The sequence below is a fragment of the Metopolophium dirhodum genome, chromosome 7, assembly GCF_019925205.1.
Source record: "Metopolophium dirhodum isolate CAU chromosome 7, ASM1992520v1, whole genome shotgun sequence".
NCBI lineage: Eukaryota > Metazoa > Arthropoda > Insecta > Hemiptera > Aphididae > Metopolophium > Metopolophium dirhodum.
The window spans coordinates 8,813,277-8,833,308 of record NC_083566.1 but is presented as its reverse complement, the minus strand read 5'-3'; the positions used below and the strand labels follow the sequence as shown (position 1 = coordinate 8,833,308).

At 28.7% G+C, this 20,032-nt stretch overlaps 2 protein-coding genes across 3 annotated transcripts; one reads left to right on the top strand and one right to left on the bottom strand.

Annotated features, from left to right (window-relative positions):
• Window positions 1-6,258: 6,258 nt before the first annotated feature.
• On the top strand, window positions 6,259-8,201 carry LOC132949464 (large ribosomal subunit protein uL11). The gene is made up of 6 exons (XM_061020374.1): window positions 6,259-6,460; window positions 6,741-6,814; window positions 6,904-7,084; window positions 7,337-7,455; window positions 7,520-7,611; window positions 8,149-8,201. The coding sequence occupies exons 1-5, from the start codon at window positions 6,424-6,426 to the stop codon at window positions 7,604-7,606; spliced, it is 498 nt and encodes a 165-aa protein (XP_060876357.1). The 5' UTR covers window positions 6,259-6,423; the 3' UTR covers window positions 7,607-7,611; window positions 8,149-8,201.
• Window positions 8,202-10,713: 2,512 nt separating this feature from the next.
• On the bottom strand, window positions 10,714-14,280 carry LOC132948900 (dnaJ protein homolog 1). 2 transcript variants are annotated; one of them, XM_061019587.1, is made up of 3 exons: window positions 14,027-14,280; window positions 11,268-12,068; window positions 10,714-11,206 (listed from the first exon to the last, which is right to left on the bottom strand). In XM_061019587.1, exons 2-3 carry the CDS (start codon window positions 12,063-12,065, stop codon window positions 10,976-10,978), a joined length of 1,029 nt encoding a protein of 342 aa, XP_060875570.1. In that variant the 5' UTR covers window positions 12,066-12,068; window positions 14,027-14,280; the 3' UTR covers window positions 10,714-10,975. The 2 variants fall into 2 exon arrangements, with proteins under 2 accessions (XP_060875570.1, XP_060875571.1); XM_061019588.1 differs by lacking the exon at window positions 14,027-14,280 and adding an exon at window positions 13,657-13,993.
• Between the last annotated feature and the right edge of the window lie 5,752 nt (window positions 14,281-20,032).

Sequence of the window (20,032 nt, the reverse complement as noted above, 5' to 3'; positions counted from 1 at the left end):
GTTTCGTAAATTTGCGCTTAAGCTACCTGTGATCTGTAGGTATAGCACCAAAAATATGTTTCACTAATCTCTACCACGGTCTTATGTTATACAGGATTTTATCTATATTATTATTATTGGTGTTATCTATATTACTTTAATGTACTCGATGTATAGGATTACTACAGCGTCGCGTAAGTTTCCACACCACCTTGCTTGTTACACGACATTTGGTATATTATCACATCGTCCATATTGTTTAAAAGCATGAGGTATAACACGTAGAGCGTTTTTTTATTGTGTTGTCCCCTGATCCACATCGCAAGCGAGACACGCGAACACCGGTCGACTAGGTACAATAATATTGTAATTTACATCATAGATCGGTACAGCGAAAACTGCACTTCTCTCGTAGGTAGAACATATTTCGTAATTTATACATCAATAAAACATATGTATTTTAATATAAATAAATAAATAAATATCAAATTTAACGTTGAATAGGTTTTAATTTTGTCGCAGCACGGCATTCGCACATTTTCGGCTTAATAGCATTGAATTTTAGTATGTTACCAAAGCGAGCTAGGCACTAGAGCCGAGGATTTATATTTGTCGCATGACACATAGCATTATAAGTCCAAGAGGAGTAAAGATACAGTAGTTTTAATTTATTAGTATGATATTACCCCGATCCTTATTTAAAATTCAACACGGTCCTAATATTATAACTATGACTATATTATTATTACTATTATTATTATATTTATCATATTTTAGATTCTGAGTGAAACGATGAATGTATTGATTTTATAATGATGTGGTTTTTTTTTTTTTATTTTTTTTTTGTGTCTGTGTACACGATAAGTAGTCGAAATAATGATTGGATTTTTAACTTCAGTATCTTGTTCGATAGGAAAGTGATTATCGTTGGTGCAATGGGAGGTCAAAATTTTAAATTTCCAATAGTTTTCAAAAGCGCCGGGAACAACAACATAAAAATTAAGGAAAAACGGGATTTTTTTACGCAAAATCGATTTTGGTTTTTGGTGTAGCTCTAAAACAAACGAACGTTTACACATGGAATTTTCACTGGTCATTTATATTAGAATTTTCTATACAAGACAAAATTTTCAAAAAATTTTGATTTGTTTTGAACTAATTAGGAACATTTTCAGTTTCCAATTTTATTAGTCTTTTTTCTATGGATGTCAATAAAACTTTATTTGTTGAGTAAAAAGTTTGAAAATTTAATACAAGGCTCCTACTATATTGTTACAATGACTTATGAAAAATATTAAAAATCCTTAGTCACAGTTTCTTTTATAAGCATTTAAAGTTCAAAAATTGACAAAATATGGAAAAATCACGAAAATTACCAAATTATTTTGAGTTAAGAATTCATAAAATTTTTTCTTTTTAAATCTAATATTTTAAAATATAATACAAGATTTTAAATGATTTTTAGATTCTGAGTGGAACAATAAATGTATTGATTTTACAATGATGTATGTTTTTTTTTTATTTCTTTTTTTTGTGTCTGTCATCACGGTTTGAGGCAGTTAAACTGCTTCGATTTTCTTCAACAGTATCTTATTCGATGGAAAAGTGAATCTAGTTGGTGCATTCGGAAGGTCAAATTTTAAAATTCCCAATAGTTTTCAAAAGCGCAGGGTAAAACAACATAAAAATTAAGGAAAAACGGGAATTTTTACGCAAAATTGGTTTTCCACAAAATAGTTTTTGGTGTAACTCTAAAACAAATGACCGTAGGGACATGCAATTTTAACTGGTTGTTTATATTTGCATTTTCTATACACGATAACATTTTCAAAATATTTTGACTTATTTTGAGCTGTTTACGGACATTGTCAATTTCCAATTTTTTTAGTTTTTTTTTCTATAAATATCAATACAATTTTACCTGTTGAGTAAAAAAGCTTGAAAATTTAATAGAAGGCTCCTAGGTTATTGTTTCAAAGGCAGATGAAAAAATTAAAAATCCTTAGTCACAGTGTTTTTATTTATAAACATTTAAAGTTCAAATTTTGACAAAATACGGAAAAATCACGAAAATTATTATGAATCAATCTTTATAAATCTAAGATTTGAAAATGTAATATAAGATTACTCATAAATTTGTCTACCTTTATCAAAAAAAAAATGTCTATAAGAAAGTCAAATTAAATTTTTACGAGCGTTTGAAGTTCATATTTTCACAATATTGGATATTCACTCGATTTATCATGAGTGGTTTTGTTATTTTATTGTTATTCAAAAACGAATAACTGTAGATACATGAAAATTTTACTGAATGTTTATATTTTCATTTGTTATACACCATAAAATGTTGAAAATATTTTGAGTTTTTTTTTAGCTGTTTATGGACATTGTCAGTTTTAAATTTTTTTTGTTTTTTTTCCTAAAATTATCAATAACATTTTATTTATTGGGTAAAAAAGCGTGAAAATTTAATGCAAGGCTCCTGATATATTTTTATAATAGCAGTTGAAAAATATTAAAAATGCATAGGCACAATTTTTTTTTATAAGGATTTAAAGTTCGAATTTTGACAAAATGTATCAAATTTAAAATTTATTAATTATTTTGTATAGTTAAAAATGCATAAAATTTTCAAATTTTATAGCTAAGAATTGAAAATTTAAAACAAGGTTCCACGTAAATAGGTTATATATAAATTACTTTATTCACAATATTATCATCAAATATATTAGTAATACCATAGGCTGTCTGACCCCGTTTTCGCTCAGAATCGTTTTTCTTATACAATGATATTATTTCATTGAATTCAAATTTAACACCATCCATTATAGTGACCCACTTGTAACCTACTCTACAGCAGAGCGACATCCACTTATCCACCTTTTTATTTTATATATTATAATTAATTAATTTATTATTATTTAGAGATTACCAAAATCATTTTTTTTTTAAGTCTCCTCCTACCACTCATTATTCCTAGTTGATATTTCCTATAGGACCACTTTATTCAACTTGTTTTAAATGTCGTGAAACTCATTCATAAACATTTTTTTACGGTCCTGGAACAAAGTGTTTATTTTGTGCGAGTGACGCCGGCTGGTGATAGATGGGTGATATGTGTTTGGTATGGAGATTAAATGATGAGGGGACGACAATATTGTTTTATGTTGAAAATAAAAAGAACTTTTATTTCACGAACGAAAATAAACTTAAAAAAATTAAAAAGAATAAAGGAAGACTTTTAGAATCGGAAAAATTTTAATATTATTAATGAAAGTAAAAAGTAAAAACTGAAGTATTATATTATTATACAAATGTATTTTGAATAAAATTAAAACGTTAATAAATAATAACATTAATAAGAAAATTAATAACTAGGCAGCATATACCAACTATTGAGCCAGCATATCTATTATTTATTATAATAATAATTATGAATAACTTGTTTTTGTACGTTTGTTTATAATGTGTTTGTGGCCAAGACAGACTAACACACGATACAAAAATTAATACCAAGTAGGTATAGCTCTGAGCTCTCCACTATAAGAAGACTGCCCCTATTTACATCCATAGTAAGTACATGTAGTATTAAAAAAAAAAACAAAACTACAGAACAAGAAATTAACGATCTAAGTATTTCTGTTTGAAGTTATTTTAATTCTAGTTTAAATCAGTTAAAAAGTACCTACTCAACCGAATAAAAATAATTGTAATGGCATTATGGTTTAGGGTATAATTGAGTTAGGAGAGATCGAGGTGGACCAAGTCGTCCAGAAGTCTGAACTAGCAGTAATTTAAATAAATACAATTTACTGGCCAAAAAATTATGTAGTAGTCACAATTTAGTATTTAATGTTTCACAAAAATATTAAAAATATATAGGTAGCACATAAATATAAATTTTAAATTATCATTTATAGATTATATACAGTGTTAAGGGGAAATTATACAAGAAATCTTTATAATTTGTGCACCCCTAAAAATATTGGTCTAGTTGCGCCTAAGGGCTAATGGTTACCTATGTAAAAAAAAAAAAATTAAATTTGTTATAGGCGCTTCGCGTGGCATGTCAAGTAGCGTTGCGCACAAGCACATAAACGTAAAATCGCAAACTTTGGAAAGCTATATAACTTCTAAAATAATAGTTTCCAATTTAAAAAATGTACACCATCGTTTTAAGCATAAAAAACAAGTCGTTTGAAAAAAAAAATTGAAAATTGTGAGGGGGTTGGTAAAGTGCATTTTAGCCGTGGTTTGGGGGGTATTCGGAGGCTCGTAACTAATATATTAAGGATCTGTAACATATAGATATAAATACAATAAATTGTACATAAGCGTGCGCACGGAGTAGTCATGGACCATGGTAGGCACTTGACTTCTCCACTGAACCATGACGAATTATATAATTTGTCATGCACTGAACTAAATACAATATAATATTATAGTTCAGACGTTCAGTGGACTGCATTGCGAACTTCCTCCTCTCAATATTCAATATCATCATGATAGTCGATAATTTTATTTTTACTACGGTAAACGTAGTTAAATGAGATTACCCCATCCATATTAGTTTTTACAACCTAGGCGAGAATATGAGTATAATAGGTGTATTAATATGCATATAGTGCTGTGGAGTAACAGGCATTTACTTACAAAAACTATACTGATTACTGAATACATGGTCAGGCGCGGACTGGCTGGGATGCTGGGATGCTACAGCATCCCTTGCCCTAAAATATATTTGCCTAATATTATTTATTATATATTTAAAGACTCTAGACATCCAATGAACAGCAGATTGTTATCAACTTACGATTACTAGTAATCTATAATATTGTACAACTTCGATTGAAATAGTTGGTTGTAACTATTGGTACTTATTTACGTTTTTAACGTATATTCAATATATTTTTAAAACAAAATAAAATATATTAATATTTTATAAATAATCTACATGTATTAAATTCGCCCCATCAATTTTTGTTATTTTCCCTTTAAATTATGTAGCATCCCGTGCCCTATTTTACCAGTCCGCGCCTTGTACATCGTATAATTCTGTATCATGTCGTATACTGTTTGTACCTAAATAGGTATATAGGCAGTGGCGTACCCTAAGGGGGGGGGGGATGGACCATGCCCCCCCCCCCCCCCCATTGATGTATTATTTTGAGTGATGGGCGTTTAGGAGGCACGTCGCACATTGACTAAAACTCTAAAAGCCAATACGAACAGGTACAAATAGACACTATAGTACACAGGTATACTAATACTATAGGTACGTTTGAACACATAGAATCAAAGGTATTTTATAATTTTACCAAGTAAATCAGTCAAATCAGAGAACTTTTAGGTAAACATAATACATATAAAATATTAGACGATATATCTTTATTACACATGTATCAATATAATATTATAATCTATCATATATGGCAACTGATTTATTTATTTTTTCATTCACATAGGTATAGGCTCAGTTTAATTCGTTTTTTCCGAAATGAACAGTAGGAATCATGAATATGAATATTACCTACTGAAGTTTTTGAAAAGCTTCATGATAAATAGTGCGGTTATCATTGGTAATTTTAAATGTAGTATAAACATGACGAGAGCAACATTTATTGTTGTACCTACGCTAAACGTAACTGTAACATTGCATGAATACATTTAAAACAAATTTAATGAATTTAATTTTGTCAATAATATTAGGTTATATCGGAAAAAAAATTTAACTATAAGATATATGATAGCAGTAAATAAAATAAAATACTATTTTTGAATTAAGAAGATTTAGTATTTTTGTAATGACCCAATGATTTAATATCATATTATGTAATATAAAAGATTTATTTAAATTAGTCGCAAAAAAAAAATAAATTTAGGAAACAAGTTTACTGTAAATTGTGGGTTCTAGTGTGCTACCATAGATAATAAAATAATTTAGAAATATAATTGTATTACTATAGAATTCTTTTATTACCTACAGATTCCACGATATTGTATAGAAGCCATGGGAGTAATCTTAAATCTATGGACCATGAGTGAAAGTGGAGCTGACAATTTTCTCTACATCTTGATTCTGGTCACGGGTGGGCATCACCAGCTGATTTGTCAACCACGATTTGAATCATATAAAATTTGTTATACAGATACTACAATTCACTGAGCAGTAACGTTGGTTACTCTGTACGTTTTATTAATCCATGAAATGAAAATCGTATAAGCTCCCCCCACGATAGGGACAATTTGAGGTTAAGTGTTGTGACAACTGGCCATTGGCTTGAATGCGCCTTGATGCAGTGGCTATTGAGTGGTGACTCTCTCATTTACGATCGGGTTCTGGTTACGTCTACGTGATTTCGATTTTCGACTCTTGGGTTACCCAAAAAACTTCTAATTTATTTTTCAATTAAATTAAAACTGTTCAGTTACTATTAATTAATCATGCCACCAAAATTCGATCCTAGCGAAGTCAAAGAAGGTAATATATTTTTTCTCTTAAAATTCTTGAAAAACACGTGACAAAATTATAATTATATTACGTATTTTATATTGAAATTTAGAATTTTATTATTCTGATTTGAGAAATCTCATTTCTGAATGATTTTTCTGACATGTACTAAGCGTGTGTAGTAGGTACATGACTTGTAATTGATATAATTGCTACATTTTATTTAGAGGTTAATTTTTGTTTGTAAAAATAATTTTGTCCAATATCTATTTTATTCGTTTTAGTACTACTGATCTTTATTTATTTGCAGTGTACATGAGATGTGTAGGAGGAGAAGTTGGTGCTACATCTTCTCTTGCTCCGAAAATTGGTCCATTGGGTTTGGTAAGTTTCAAGAATTATTTAATTTTGTTTCTATAGTGATTTTGCATAGATTTTATGAAATTAATATAAAAACATCTTTTTTCTTTTAGTCTCCCAAGAAAGTCGGTGATGATATTGCCAAGGCTACATCTGACTGGAAAGGTCTAAAAATCACTGTTAAATTAACCATCCAAAACAGAGTGGCTACAATATCTGTTGTCCCTTCTGCATCATCATTGGTGATCAAAGCTCTTAAAGAACCACCTCGTGATAGGAAGAAGGTTAAAAATGGTATGTTTATTGCCTCGTGACAATTCTTTAGTTTGTGAACTCAATCGACTATTGTTCCTCATGCTAGTTTTAATGACTTGCATGATTTTAACAAACTGTCGTATATTAAAATTATAATAGAGTTGCTTCACCCAGAACTACTGAGTGTCATTGTCTGGTTTTGCGGACTCGTACAAAAAGATCTTTCTCAAATATTTATTTTATCAATTCTTATTATGATTATTCTCTGAACTATTATATTTCATTTTACAGTTAAACACAATGGAAATGTAACTTTGGATGAAATTATTAACATTAGTAGAACAATGAGACCAAGATCAATGGCCAGAACTTTGTCTGGAACCGTAAAAGAAATTTTAGGATCAGCTCAGGTATTATTTATTAATATAATAATACTTGTTTTATTCATTCAATAAAAATATAATTCATTTCTAGAGTGTTGGTTGTACTGTTGATGGTAAAAATCCACATGATATCATTGAAGGAATTGATGATGGTGCCGTGGTTATTCCGGAAGAATAAAAGTAGTGAGTATTTTTGCCACTGATGCTCAAATCCTAAAATATATTTTAAGATTAGGATTTGAGTTCAGTGGTTTATTTGGTCGGGGTTAGCATCCCATCCACCGCCCTCAGCAGTATCTCAATAAGCAATTAATGTTTCTATAAATTAAATTTAAACTATAAATATTTTCATATATTTATTTGTAGTAACTAGTAATTAGTAATTACCTGTATTCGCTCATACTTGAAAATGGTTTTGGTTATGTAACTTTTATTTTGTGGTGCTTATTGAATTTAATTCAAATATTATAATTTTTTATTGAGTTATAAAATTCTTTGTTAAATAGACTGACTGCCTATACCTATACCTAAATATACTAACTGCCTTTGGGTGGCATAAACGCTACTGAGGAGACAACCTCAATAAAATAATCACATTATCTATTACAAATTTAAATATAATTTTTGATTTATAAAAATTTATATATAATAGATATTGATTTGTTTAAGTTTTTAATTATTAGAACTGAAATATAATATATTTAAAAAATTTTCTTTCAGATTTTTGTTTGTGCAATTGGTCAAATAAAGTATTTTTATTCTTTCAACATTAACATTTTGTCTTTTTTTTTGTATTTGATAAGTACTATAAAATCCTTTCAACAATGGTATTGGCAAAACAAATTAACACTGGGAGCACTATCGTACTGATGGTTAGGCGGATACCCCCCCTGCATTGATGCGGGACCTTGTATTTATTTTCCCGACATTTTGTCTTAAGTGAAGTGTATTTAAATGTATTTGATTATATTAGTATAAATTGTACGTATACAGTTAGCTATAAAAGGGTATAAAGTTTTGATATCAAAATTAATTAATTATAAAAAGTAATATAACCAATATAAAATTATATCTACACATTCCGAATATGTGAGTTGAGGATTATGCCACCAGAGCGGCACGTATTGTTAGCTTGTTTTACCAATATCTGGTAAGAAAATTCAACCAGGTACCTAGGTAAAATGTTTTAAGTGTGTTAAATGTGTAAGTCTAAACAATAAAAAATCACATTCTTTGAAAACATGTACATTTACCCGTGCGAATCCCAAACTTATCAAACCCATGTGCGTGTTAGATAAGTTACTTACATCGCTCATTATATAATTATCTGTTGAGTAAGACATTATTTAAATATATTATAATTAGCACTTTGTAATAATGAGCAAAACAGTCATAATTGCATATTCTATTAAATCTATGCTCAAAAGGTACAAATAAGCAAAGTCAGAAGTTGTTTTCAAAGTATGCAGAATTTTAATCTGCCTATATATTTGTGGGTAGGCTTTATCTGTGACTCCATTTTGTGTATTAATATTATATACATTTGTATATCTCACTTAAGAGATCAGTGTACATAATATAAATATTGAGGGTTGGTTGTGGGTAGATTGTACAATATTTCTCGGTCAAATCTACTTAATCTTAATTGGCAACACCGTGAGATGTGTTCATGACTAAATTACATAAATATTTTTTTTTACACCACTACTCGCTCAATGATAGTAGTAATTAGTCAATATTATTTTATAAAAAAAAAATTAAATTATGGGCTGTTAAAAATGGCTCGCACTGACCTCTACTACTCACTATCTTAAATGAACTCCACTATTAGTTAGAACTAAGGTGTTAATACTCTTGATAATATAAATACTTTTCCTTAAGAGGACGTCACACCTGCATGTGTTATCTTACTCATTTACAATATAGACAAAACGTGTTAACGCAGTAGAGTATACAACTCAATTTTGGTTCCTATTATAAAATTGAATTATGACAATATTTCTGAGGCCAATCATTGCGTTTCTTCAATTTTTACCCAAAAAAAAAAGTTCATTATATCGTTTAGAAATATCGAAAATTTCAACATTTTTAAAATACCTTTTTTGCCCACCTAAATATTTTTATCAAGCAAGCGTAGACTGGACCACTAGGTGACTTCTCTCATCAAAATATAATCATGTATATATTATTTTCTATTGCCACATATTCTTATTGTTCCTAGGGAACAGTATGTATAATATACTGTAAAAATAATAAAAATCTTTATTTTGTAATAGGTGTTTATATACCAAAATTGAGGTAGTACTACTCAGACTGCGTATAATTGGGTATTTCCCATGCCGTACGTGTGTAAGACAGACAACACGCGAGTGCAACGTCCTCTTAAATTTTAATGCAGGAATTATCCAATGACTACTACTGAATTTAATGCACTAAGAAAAACAATAATCACGCCAAATAATGTGCATTTAACCTTAAACATTAATTTAAATTTATAAAAAGAAACTTTATTGGTAGGAATGCCTGCTCGCTCAACCCTAATTTCACACACATTTTATTGAATATACCTATTGTGTCAATCAAGATACATGTCATGAGTTTATAATATATAGTTAAAACTTAGAACTCAATTCTATCCATATTTCATCTTTTCTGGAAATATAAAATCTCCACAGGTGCATAAGTTAGTAGGTTCCTATTTAGTATTTATGATAAACCTAGATACCAACTATATATGAACTTTACATTTTTATATTCTCTGTTATTAGTTTGTACCTACTACCATATTATAGTCAAAAATTTATTTTGTTGCAACTGGTATGGTGTACTTTGTAAAAAACTATTAGTTTGTCAAAACCATACAATGTATGAAACAAAACTTAATGTAATCAATTGTCAGTATTTGAAGAAATGTTGACTCCTGTCAGGGAGTATAAAAGAATTATTTTTATAAAAAGAAAAATTCAAGAGATGTTTGAAAATAAAATCTAGATATTGTTGTATGTAAAATAAAAATACAACAAATAATTTATAACTTAAATAAATTAGTTTTCTTATTGTTTTAATATAATTACATATTTATATACATAAATTAGCAATAAATATACAATAATTATTGTAAAACATAATTTGTCCAGTGGCGCATTTAGGCACAAGAGCCAATATTCTCATGTAACTTTACATGAAAATATCTATAAATAAAATATAGTGTATATATAAATAGAACTACAAGTTTTGGCGCACAGATTAAATAACGAGGAGAAATATTTCAATAAAATCGTCGCATACAGATAAACCAGAATGTTGTTCAATTTATTAACAAAAAATTAATGTTAAATTCTATGTACATATTAGACCTAAATTATTAACTTCGGGAATATTTATTATTTTATCTTCAATCAACGAAGATGTTAGAAAAAAAAAAACAAGATTAAGAAACATACAATATATCTTATAAATATAATAATATATCATGTATATATAAAAAAAATTATTTTCATTAGACAAAATAAAAGGCCAAATATAATTTTGAACCAATTTAAACCACTCACGGTAGTGTATCGCACAAAACAGCTTTCATAGCAGGTGAAATTGTTTCGGGAAATTTAATATCAAATGACACCAATAAATCTCCTCTTCTTGATTGTTCTTTAGCATATGGAAGACCATAACCTTGAAATCGTTTAACTGTTGTAGGTTTAACAACTTCTGATTTTAGGTTGAGAGGTAATTTTTTTTCAGTTAAAGTAGGAACTACAATGTCTACACCACATAGTGCCTATAAATTAAAATTGTTTTTATTATTTTAAAATCATTGATAAAAAAAAAAAAAAACTTACTTGTTTTAGAGTAATTGGAACTGTATATCTAATATCATTTCCATCACGTTTAAAAACTGGATGAGGTTTGTCTCTTATTACAAAAACAATGTCTGAAGGTATTCTGTTCATTGCTTGATCTCCTTCTTTTTGAAATGTAATTTTTGTACCCGATTTCCAACCAGGTTTTATATTGATTGTTAACACTTTATCTTCTTTTCTAGAAGTCCCATCCGCTTGGAGCACTCGTCTGGAAATTTTCATTTTTTTTGTACATCCTCTACTTATATCCTCTAATGACACATATACTTCATGTTCAATAGCTGGGTCTTGAGCTTTTTCTTTAGTTCTTCCCATTGGTGAACCATGAACATTGAATGACTGCGACCTGAAAGCACCCATGCCAGGTGGCCCATGTGACATTCGAATAAAACCATCATCAAAGTCCATTTCATCATCAAACATTGAACCACCACTATTACCAAATATATTGCCAAATGGATTTGATGAGCCAAAGAACTGTGCAAATGTTGCTCTGGGATCGCCATGGAAAGTATATGAATAGTTGTTAGAATTATTTCCTTGGCCAACACCTCCTTTAAGACCATCTTCTCCATATTTATCATATATATCCCGTTTTTTTTTATCACTCAGTACTTCATATGCTTCTGCTACCTCTTTGAATTTTTCTTCAGCTCCAGCACTTTTATTCTTGTCTGGGTGGTATTTGAGTGCCAATTTTCGATAAGCCTTTTTAATTTCATCGTCTGCGGCTCCCTTTGACACTCCTAGGATTTGGTAATAGTCCTTTCCCATCATATGCTAAAATCAAATTCAACTGTTATCAAGGATTTCATAATAAGGATAAAACTATAATAATATACCTAATTGTGCTGATTGCCTAAAACATTGACGATATCAAATAAAAGCTTTTTAGTAGGAAGATGGGTTACATAAAAACAATAATTGTGACAAAAAAATTATATTTGATACCGCGATTTTCTGTTTTTGTTTAACACGCGCGATATAGTATTTTAGACGTGTTTTTCGCAAAACATACCAGTTGATCTAATGAAGCAATAAGAATTCTGAAAACATATTTGAATTGGTCGTCAAGTCTATTTGAAATCGACTTTCCCACATTTTAGATATTATTCCCCAAATTTCTAAAAATATCATATTAAAAATAAGTATTTATAAATTGTTGTATTTCAATATTTGGAGAAGTTAAAATCAAAAATGTTTGAAAGTCGATTTCAAGTAGACTTGACGATAAATTCAAATCTGTTTTTAGAATTTTTATTGCTTGATTAAATCAATTGATATGTTTGGCAAAGAACCAGTCTAAAATCCTATCCGTGTGTTAGACAAAAACAGAAAATCACGGTATCATATCGCCTTAATGAATATTTTATCTAATAGGCATATATTTCACATGAAAGTTAATAGTTGTTAAAATAATGATTTATAGTATAACAAAAAATTCAACAATTATGTATTTGTTTATTATAAAACAAAAATAGGTTAGCCCATGAAGATATCAATATAATCCGAATGAATGCCTAATCAAAAATATATTTATTTTGTTCTAATTAAATTTGTGATTAGGTGTGTTATAAATTATAACCATAGATATTAAAGAAAGAATAGGCAATATTAATAAAATAAAGAATAGTGTGCTAGAATGGGGAAAAGAAAAAGACTGTTTTTATCAAATTATAACTCATAAATATTGATACTAACATGTTTAATCATTTGTAAATGAAATAAATAAAAATATTGGTTAAACATAAAAAAAAAACTTTTAATTCCGTAACATTTCCAATTAGAAATTCGAACAAATTATTGATAACGATAGTGTAGGAGAAATTGAGAATTGAGTTAAAATAAATAATGATAAATAATAAATATTGTATTTATTGTTATTGACAAGGTATATTATATACAAATTAAACATCATTAAGTACAGATATTAATCAAAACTGCTTTTGAGTATAGACCATTTTCCAGTATTCTGATATTAAGTAATATTTGATTATATTTTTAAAATATTAAGTATCTAGGCACTTACTTAATTAGAACATTAAATTCAAGATATATAAAAAAAAAATGTTATTCTTGTGTAAATTATGAAGTGTGTAAAATAATGTAAGCAGAAAGCATTAAATTAACTCAAACAGAAGAGTAAACTACATAGATATGAACAGTTTTTTCAATCATATCACCATTTGGATAAAATAACATTAATGTTTTATTTATGAGTTCTTATAAGGATTTTAATGTAAGCATTAAACAACTACAACTACCTATAGATATAACTTTGAACTTTCTATACCTACATAGATGGATGAAGGATAGTTGAATTTATAATTCTCGTGATACAGATATACACTACCATATAAGTACTTACTTACAAGCTATGGTTATCACACTTCAACAAACAGTAAAAGGTCGAAATAATCTTGGTGTAGTGGATAGACCATAGACGTACAATAAAGACCGAAATCGGAGTTAAAAATGTACAAGCGAATGAAATGGAGAGACATGGACATCAAATACCTAATATGCAATTCAATAATAGATAAAAAAAAAAAAAAACACAAGCCCACCACATGTATACCCATTTTGTATAAATATCCATTGCGTTGAGCACAGGAGAACGACTTACACATAGCACACAATAGGTACACATCCAAAGACGAGTACAATCATAATAACATTATGACCTACGGGTAATCCAATTATTTTTAACGTAGGTAGTAAAAATATAAATTACTTACACGTATAGTGAATGGTGTTCTTTTACGAGTAAATTTCACTTAAGAAATGTCCACTGGCGTATAATATTGTGTAGCATGTAATTTCAAAGGATTTATGGCAACAGGCAAGTCGTTACTTTTTACTCTTCCGCGTTTGGAAATATTATTTTCGGGAAAGAAATCGTATCGGCGTACTGCAACGAAAGCGTTTATCGAATGGCATTGCACAATGCACAACAAACACAGGACACTAACCCACGGACAGTATAATACTGTATTAAACACACATATACACGCGCAGCGTATCAAAATCGGGGGTAGAATATTCTAGAATCCACCAGAAGATCGTGGAAGAATAAGACACCGACCGTGGAGGAAAAAAAGACCGACCATTCGAATTTTGATCTCAGATATATCTTTAATCGTGATCTCGATCCCATAATAATATCGATAAATATTATAATCGTTATTCTTGCAGGTAATATGTAAATATGTAATTAATTATTAATTAACTAATATGTAATTTCGTCCAAATTTGAAATTGAAATAACTGTAAAAAAACTGTGTTTATATATTGTTTAGTATCAACTACTTCCGTAGAACCTTGTTTTAAATTTTTAATCTTTAGCTATAAAAATTGAACATTTTATAAATTTTTAACTAATAAATAATTTGTACATTTTCAATTTGATAAATTTAATCAACATCTGAACTTTCAATGCGTAAGTATAAAAAAAAACGTTCATATGTATTTTTAATATTTTTCAATTGTTACCAGTGACGTCCCTGGACAGTTTTCTAGGGGGGGAGGGCGAATCTATTTTTTAAATAAATAATTACCCTATTAGTTTGGGCAAACTTAAATCAATTTTACTGACTTTATTTATTTTTTTAATACGACTACATTACAAATAATTTTACGTAACAAAATATTGTTTCTTTAATTATTCGTCCAAATATTCAAAATATCCAAATATCCGAATATCCAAAATATTTAATTTAAATAAATTAAATAGGTAATACATTTTGGTACAGCCAACAGAGGGAGGGGGGGCTACCACGGCCCTACCGTGCTTGCGGATAAAGTGTGTAAAAAATGTGTAAATTGTGTGAATTTAAAAATGTGTAAATTTAATGAATTTTGTCAAAATTCTAAATTCAAACGCTCATAAAAAATTACTGTGGATTTACGCTCAACTTTCTTTGAATTTCCACTTACAACAACTTATGAGGAACGTTGTATTACATTTTCAAGATTTTGACCTTGAATAAAATATTTTGTCGATAATAAATTTAATAAGAAACTAATAAGACACGAAATTATCGTATGCGTATATAAATATCGCAAAAACAGTCGCAATATTTCGAAAATTGTACGATGCGTTGTATGTGTAACGCTCATGCTCAGTCATGGGTGCAACTATATAGACCTCTAAACCGTGGGGTGCTATAATATTTTATATTTCAAAAACATAAAATGTTTGGTATTTCAATATAATAATGATAGTTAGACGTAATAAAACAAAGGATGCTAAACTAGAACTTGGGGGTGCTAAAGACCGTTTTACACTCCCCTAGTTGCGCCAATGGGCTCAGACCATGCATATTTCCGCCACACATCGGTTGCATTCGCTAATTTAACAATGTGTGGTATAGTGGAGGTAATGCTGGCCGACTCGTTGCGTATATCTACGCATTTATTTTATCTTCGTGACCGCAGTATTGAAGTTCTGCTTTGATATCCGTGCGTCGCTAAATTTTGTTTATTTACTTTATTGCCGTATTAATATACTTAGTGACTAGTACCATTGATTATGAATACAATATAATTTTAATAATAATAGTATTCATAATCAGTGCTATATAGTAGGTGCTTATAATATTATTACAATATTAATATGAATATTCATTATAAGTATTTGTTTATAAACTTTGTCCAATTAGTAACTCACATGGTGAGCAGTTCACTTTATGTCTTATTTAATAAAGTTGTTTATATGTCTATTGTATACAATGGCGCAAATAGGAAAAATGTTTAGGAGGGAAGCGATCAAGCTCCGAAAAAAATGTTTTTAAATTATAGTATAGATATATTATATTATTATTTTTTGAAGGGGCTTTGAGTAATTTTGAGGGGGCTAAGCCCCACAAGCCTCCCACCTATTTGCGGCACTGATTGAATACCTGTTATTGATATTTATGTATTAGGTGCCTAGTCTTTTCAACCAGAAAAAAAAACAAATAAAATAAATAGGTTTTTAAGAAATTTTAATAAAAAAATGAGTGATATCTCGTTCATCTCAATAAAAACACTACAGTGTAAAAAACCTCACTAAGAAAATAAAACTCGAGTTAAAAAAGTTGTGATATCCAAAAGGGGCTAAGTAAAATATTCATTAGTATAGACATTGTTTATAAATTATAATTGTTTGTATTGAAGTGTTTAATGTTTGACGAAGTGCAATAATTTAATACAAATAAATTAACTTAGCATGGCGGCTACTTATAGTATGTAGGTAGGTAGGTATACTTAAAATATAGTGCTATCATGGTAATATTATACAAATATAAAATGGGTATGTAAACATTTATGTCAGTATTATATGTTTAGTTGGAGTTTTACATATTAATAGCCGCCAAGCTTAGTTAATTTGTTTGTATTAAATTATGGCACTTCACCAAGTACAAATAATTATAAGCAATTATTCTATACTAATGAATTCAAGAAATTACTTAGCCCCTTTTTTATATCACAACCTTTCTAACTTAAGGTTTTTTACATGTACCTAATGTTTTTGTTGAGATAATAAAACACGGCATTGTAAAATCAATACATTCATCAATCCGCTCAGAATCTAAAATTTTGTCTGATCGACTCCGGACAAATAACAATATTTTGTAACGCACTTTTTATTGAATATAGATTTTTTATCAATTATAGATGTATTTTTTAAACATAAAAATAATATAGATGTTATATTGGATTTAGTTACACATTATTAATATTAAACATTTAATAATAATCTGTAATAATCACCAACATTTTTAAAACACCGTAGCACCCATCATCAAAAAAAACGGGGTTTTGTTTGTATCCGCAAGACACCCCCTTAAGTAGTACGAAAAATCTCAAAAAATTTTAAATATATTCTTTAGAATAGCATAGACGTATAGTATACCTAACCTAGGTATATATACCTAATAACCTATATTAAAAATTAATTAATCCACTATGGAAAAAAGGGTATGAGCATGCTTGGTGAATTGCCTTGTATATAGCATAATATGTGCACACCATCCAAAACGGGTCATAGGTACCCCGCCGCAATCCCGTAAAACCAGACTTCTTAGATACAATTAAATCCACGATATCGTAAGTGGGCACATACAGAGGCCACCTGGTGGTCAATGCTTCAACAATTTCTACAAAATAATCAACTAGAGTTAAAGAAATGAGAAAAAAAATTGTAGGGGAACATGAAGCAGAATTTAATAAAAATTAGATGTGGATTGTTTAAAAATTCCTAATTATTAAAAAAATTTTATTTGGGTGCTTGTGGCGAAATACGATCCGTTTCGGGTTATGCGCAATCTCTTTCTCTCGACGAACGTAATAATATACTTGCGATGAATTAAAATTTAATTATGAATAATATTATTGAATAGTATCATTGAGTATAGATATTTATCTATACTCAATGATAGTATTCAATGAATACTGTAGCAGTGTACCTATTTTGCCTATACAATACGCCGGGTAACACATTATGTTTGGGCGAAGTACGCAAAACAATTTATTTATATACTCATCATCAGTATTAACGACGATGTTTAGCGTAGTATATAACATTGATAATATAAGTATTACATATTTTACAATTTTCTTATATTTTTTATTACAATATTATTATAAACTTCAATATAAAATGATTGTTATTAAGACTTAGGTACTGTTAGATTCAAAATAAAGTGAGTGCTGTCATGGGACACCAGGTAGAAACGAAGTTTCTTTTCCAACAAATATTATAGATTACAAGTTCATTTTAGTGGAACCATTTAAAATAAAAGTAAATATCAATAAGTAAATGTATTTGAGTAAATGTGAAAAATAAATGAAAATGAAAATTATTATTATTATTATTTAATAATTACTATTATACAAAAAATATATTACCTACGTACAATTCAATACTTATATATACTTATCTTTATATATATAATTCTACTGTACGTGTGTATGTAACTGAACTCCTCCTAAACGGCTGGGCCGATTTGAATGAAATTTGTTGTGTGTGCTTGAGTGGGTCCTTGATAGTTTAAATTCACAATTGAACCCATTAAGCCCAGCCCGGGGAGGTGCTCAAACAGGGATTTTGAGATTTACGATGGAAATTGTTGTTTATAAATTGTTGCTATTGGTTATAGAAGAAATAATTAGTAAAAATTACGTTGGATGTCCACGTTTAAATTTGCAATATTTTTTAAAAATGTAAAATTAAGAATATTGTACAAGTAATTTTCTTCATTTAATTAATTTTAGTAGGGGTGCGATCGTCCCATCGTCCAAATCATGAGCCACTGGCTATGAATTACAGATATTATAATATATATTATATGTATAATGTTTAATTTGTATTATACCTACCTAATCTAACCTGCCTACCAAAGTATCAAACTATCATGTGTTATTTTGAATTTTTGAATGTTTGGATTTTCTAATGATGTAGGTATGTTTTTTTTTTATTTCTGTTATCACTTTGGGACAGTAAAAACTCTTAAATTTCCTTCAATAGCATATTTTCTTTTAGGAAAGTGGTATTTTGTACATTTTGTAAATAATACATTGGTAGTAAAAAACTGTCTAGAAAAACAAACAAAAAATTAAGGAAAAACCCCAGGAAAAAGTTAGATTTCTTATTAATTTATATGCACCATAACTTTTTTTATTTATTGCGACTTTTTTTGAGCTATTTATAGGCATAATAAAAATCAAGGTTTATTAAAATTAAAATTATTTATTAGTTTTTTTAAAAAAATATTGTCGTTACCAGGCACGGATCCAGAGCAAAGATCTGGGGGAGGGCAACAATTTTTTTACAACACAAATACAATTGTAATAAAATATTATAGACTCTATTCTTAATTTAAAAACGTTGTCATAAATCATAATAGTAAGTATAATCAATGTGATAAATAAATTATTGATTATTTAATATATAAAGCGACAATGTGAAAAGAAGTTTAGATTTTGTTTATTTGTTATTTAATATATTATATTTATATTTATAAAAAATATGTCTGGGGGGGCTGGGCGATACAAAATTGTTTGGTCCGTCAAAATGCTTGAAAATATAGTACAATGTTTCTCATAAGTAGATGTTATTGGAAATTGATAAAAAGTTTAGCGTACATCTATAATAACTGTTTATGAGCGTCTGATACGTCAACATTTAATAAAAATTCGTCAAAAGCAAGAAAATTGGAAAAATCATACTTTTATTTTAAGTCTTAAAAGAAAATTTAAGTCCCTAAAAGAATATGAAAACAAACTTACTTAGTACTAGCGGCCCAATTCAAACAAGAGGCCCACCGGGAAACTCCCGGTATCCCGCCTGCCAAGTCCTGCCCTGATTATAGCCATAAAAATATTTTTAAAAACAAGTTTCGGTTAAACACCACTGTCATGTAGCTGGTAGATGTAGATCACATGTAACAACAGTACCTACCCTCTACCCGTCTACCGGAAACTTCATAGCTTACCCATAAGTACAAATAACTAATAAGCCAATTTGTAGGTACCTATTAACTGTATAATTTTAGTTAATTAAAAACGATGTATAAATTCTAAGTACATTTGAATACTTTTAGATTTTATTTTGAATGTCAAGCCAAGGTTACAATGTTTATTACAATAATAATATGTCACAATAATATATATATTATATTTAATTCATAATTAACTTTTAAGTTTGTTTAGTTTAATAATTTCACATTTGATAATAATTTGACTTAATTACTTCCAATTAA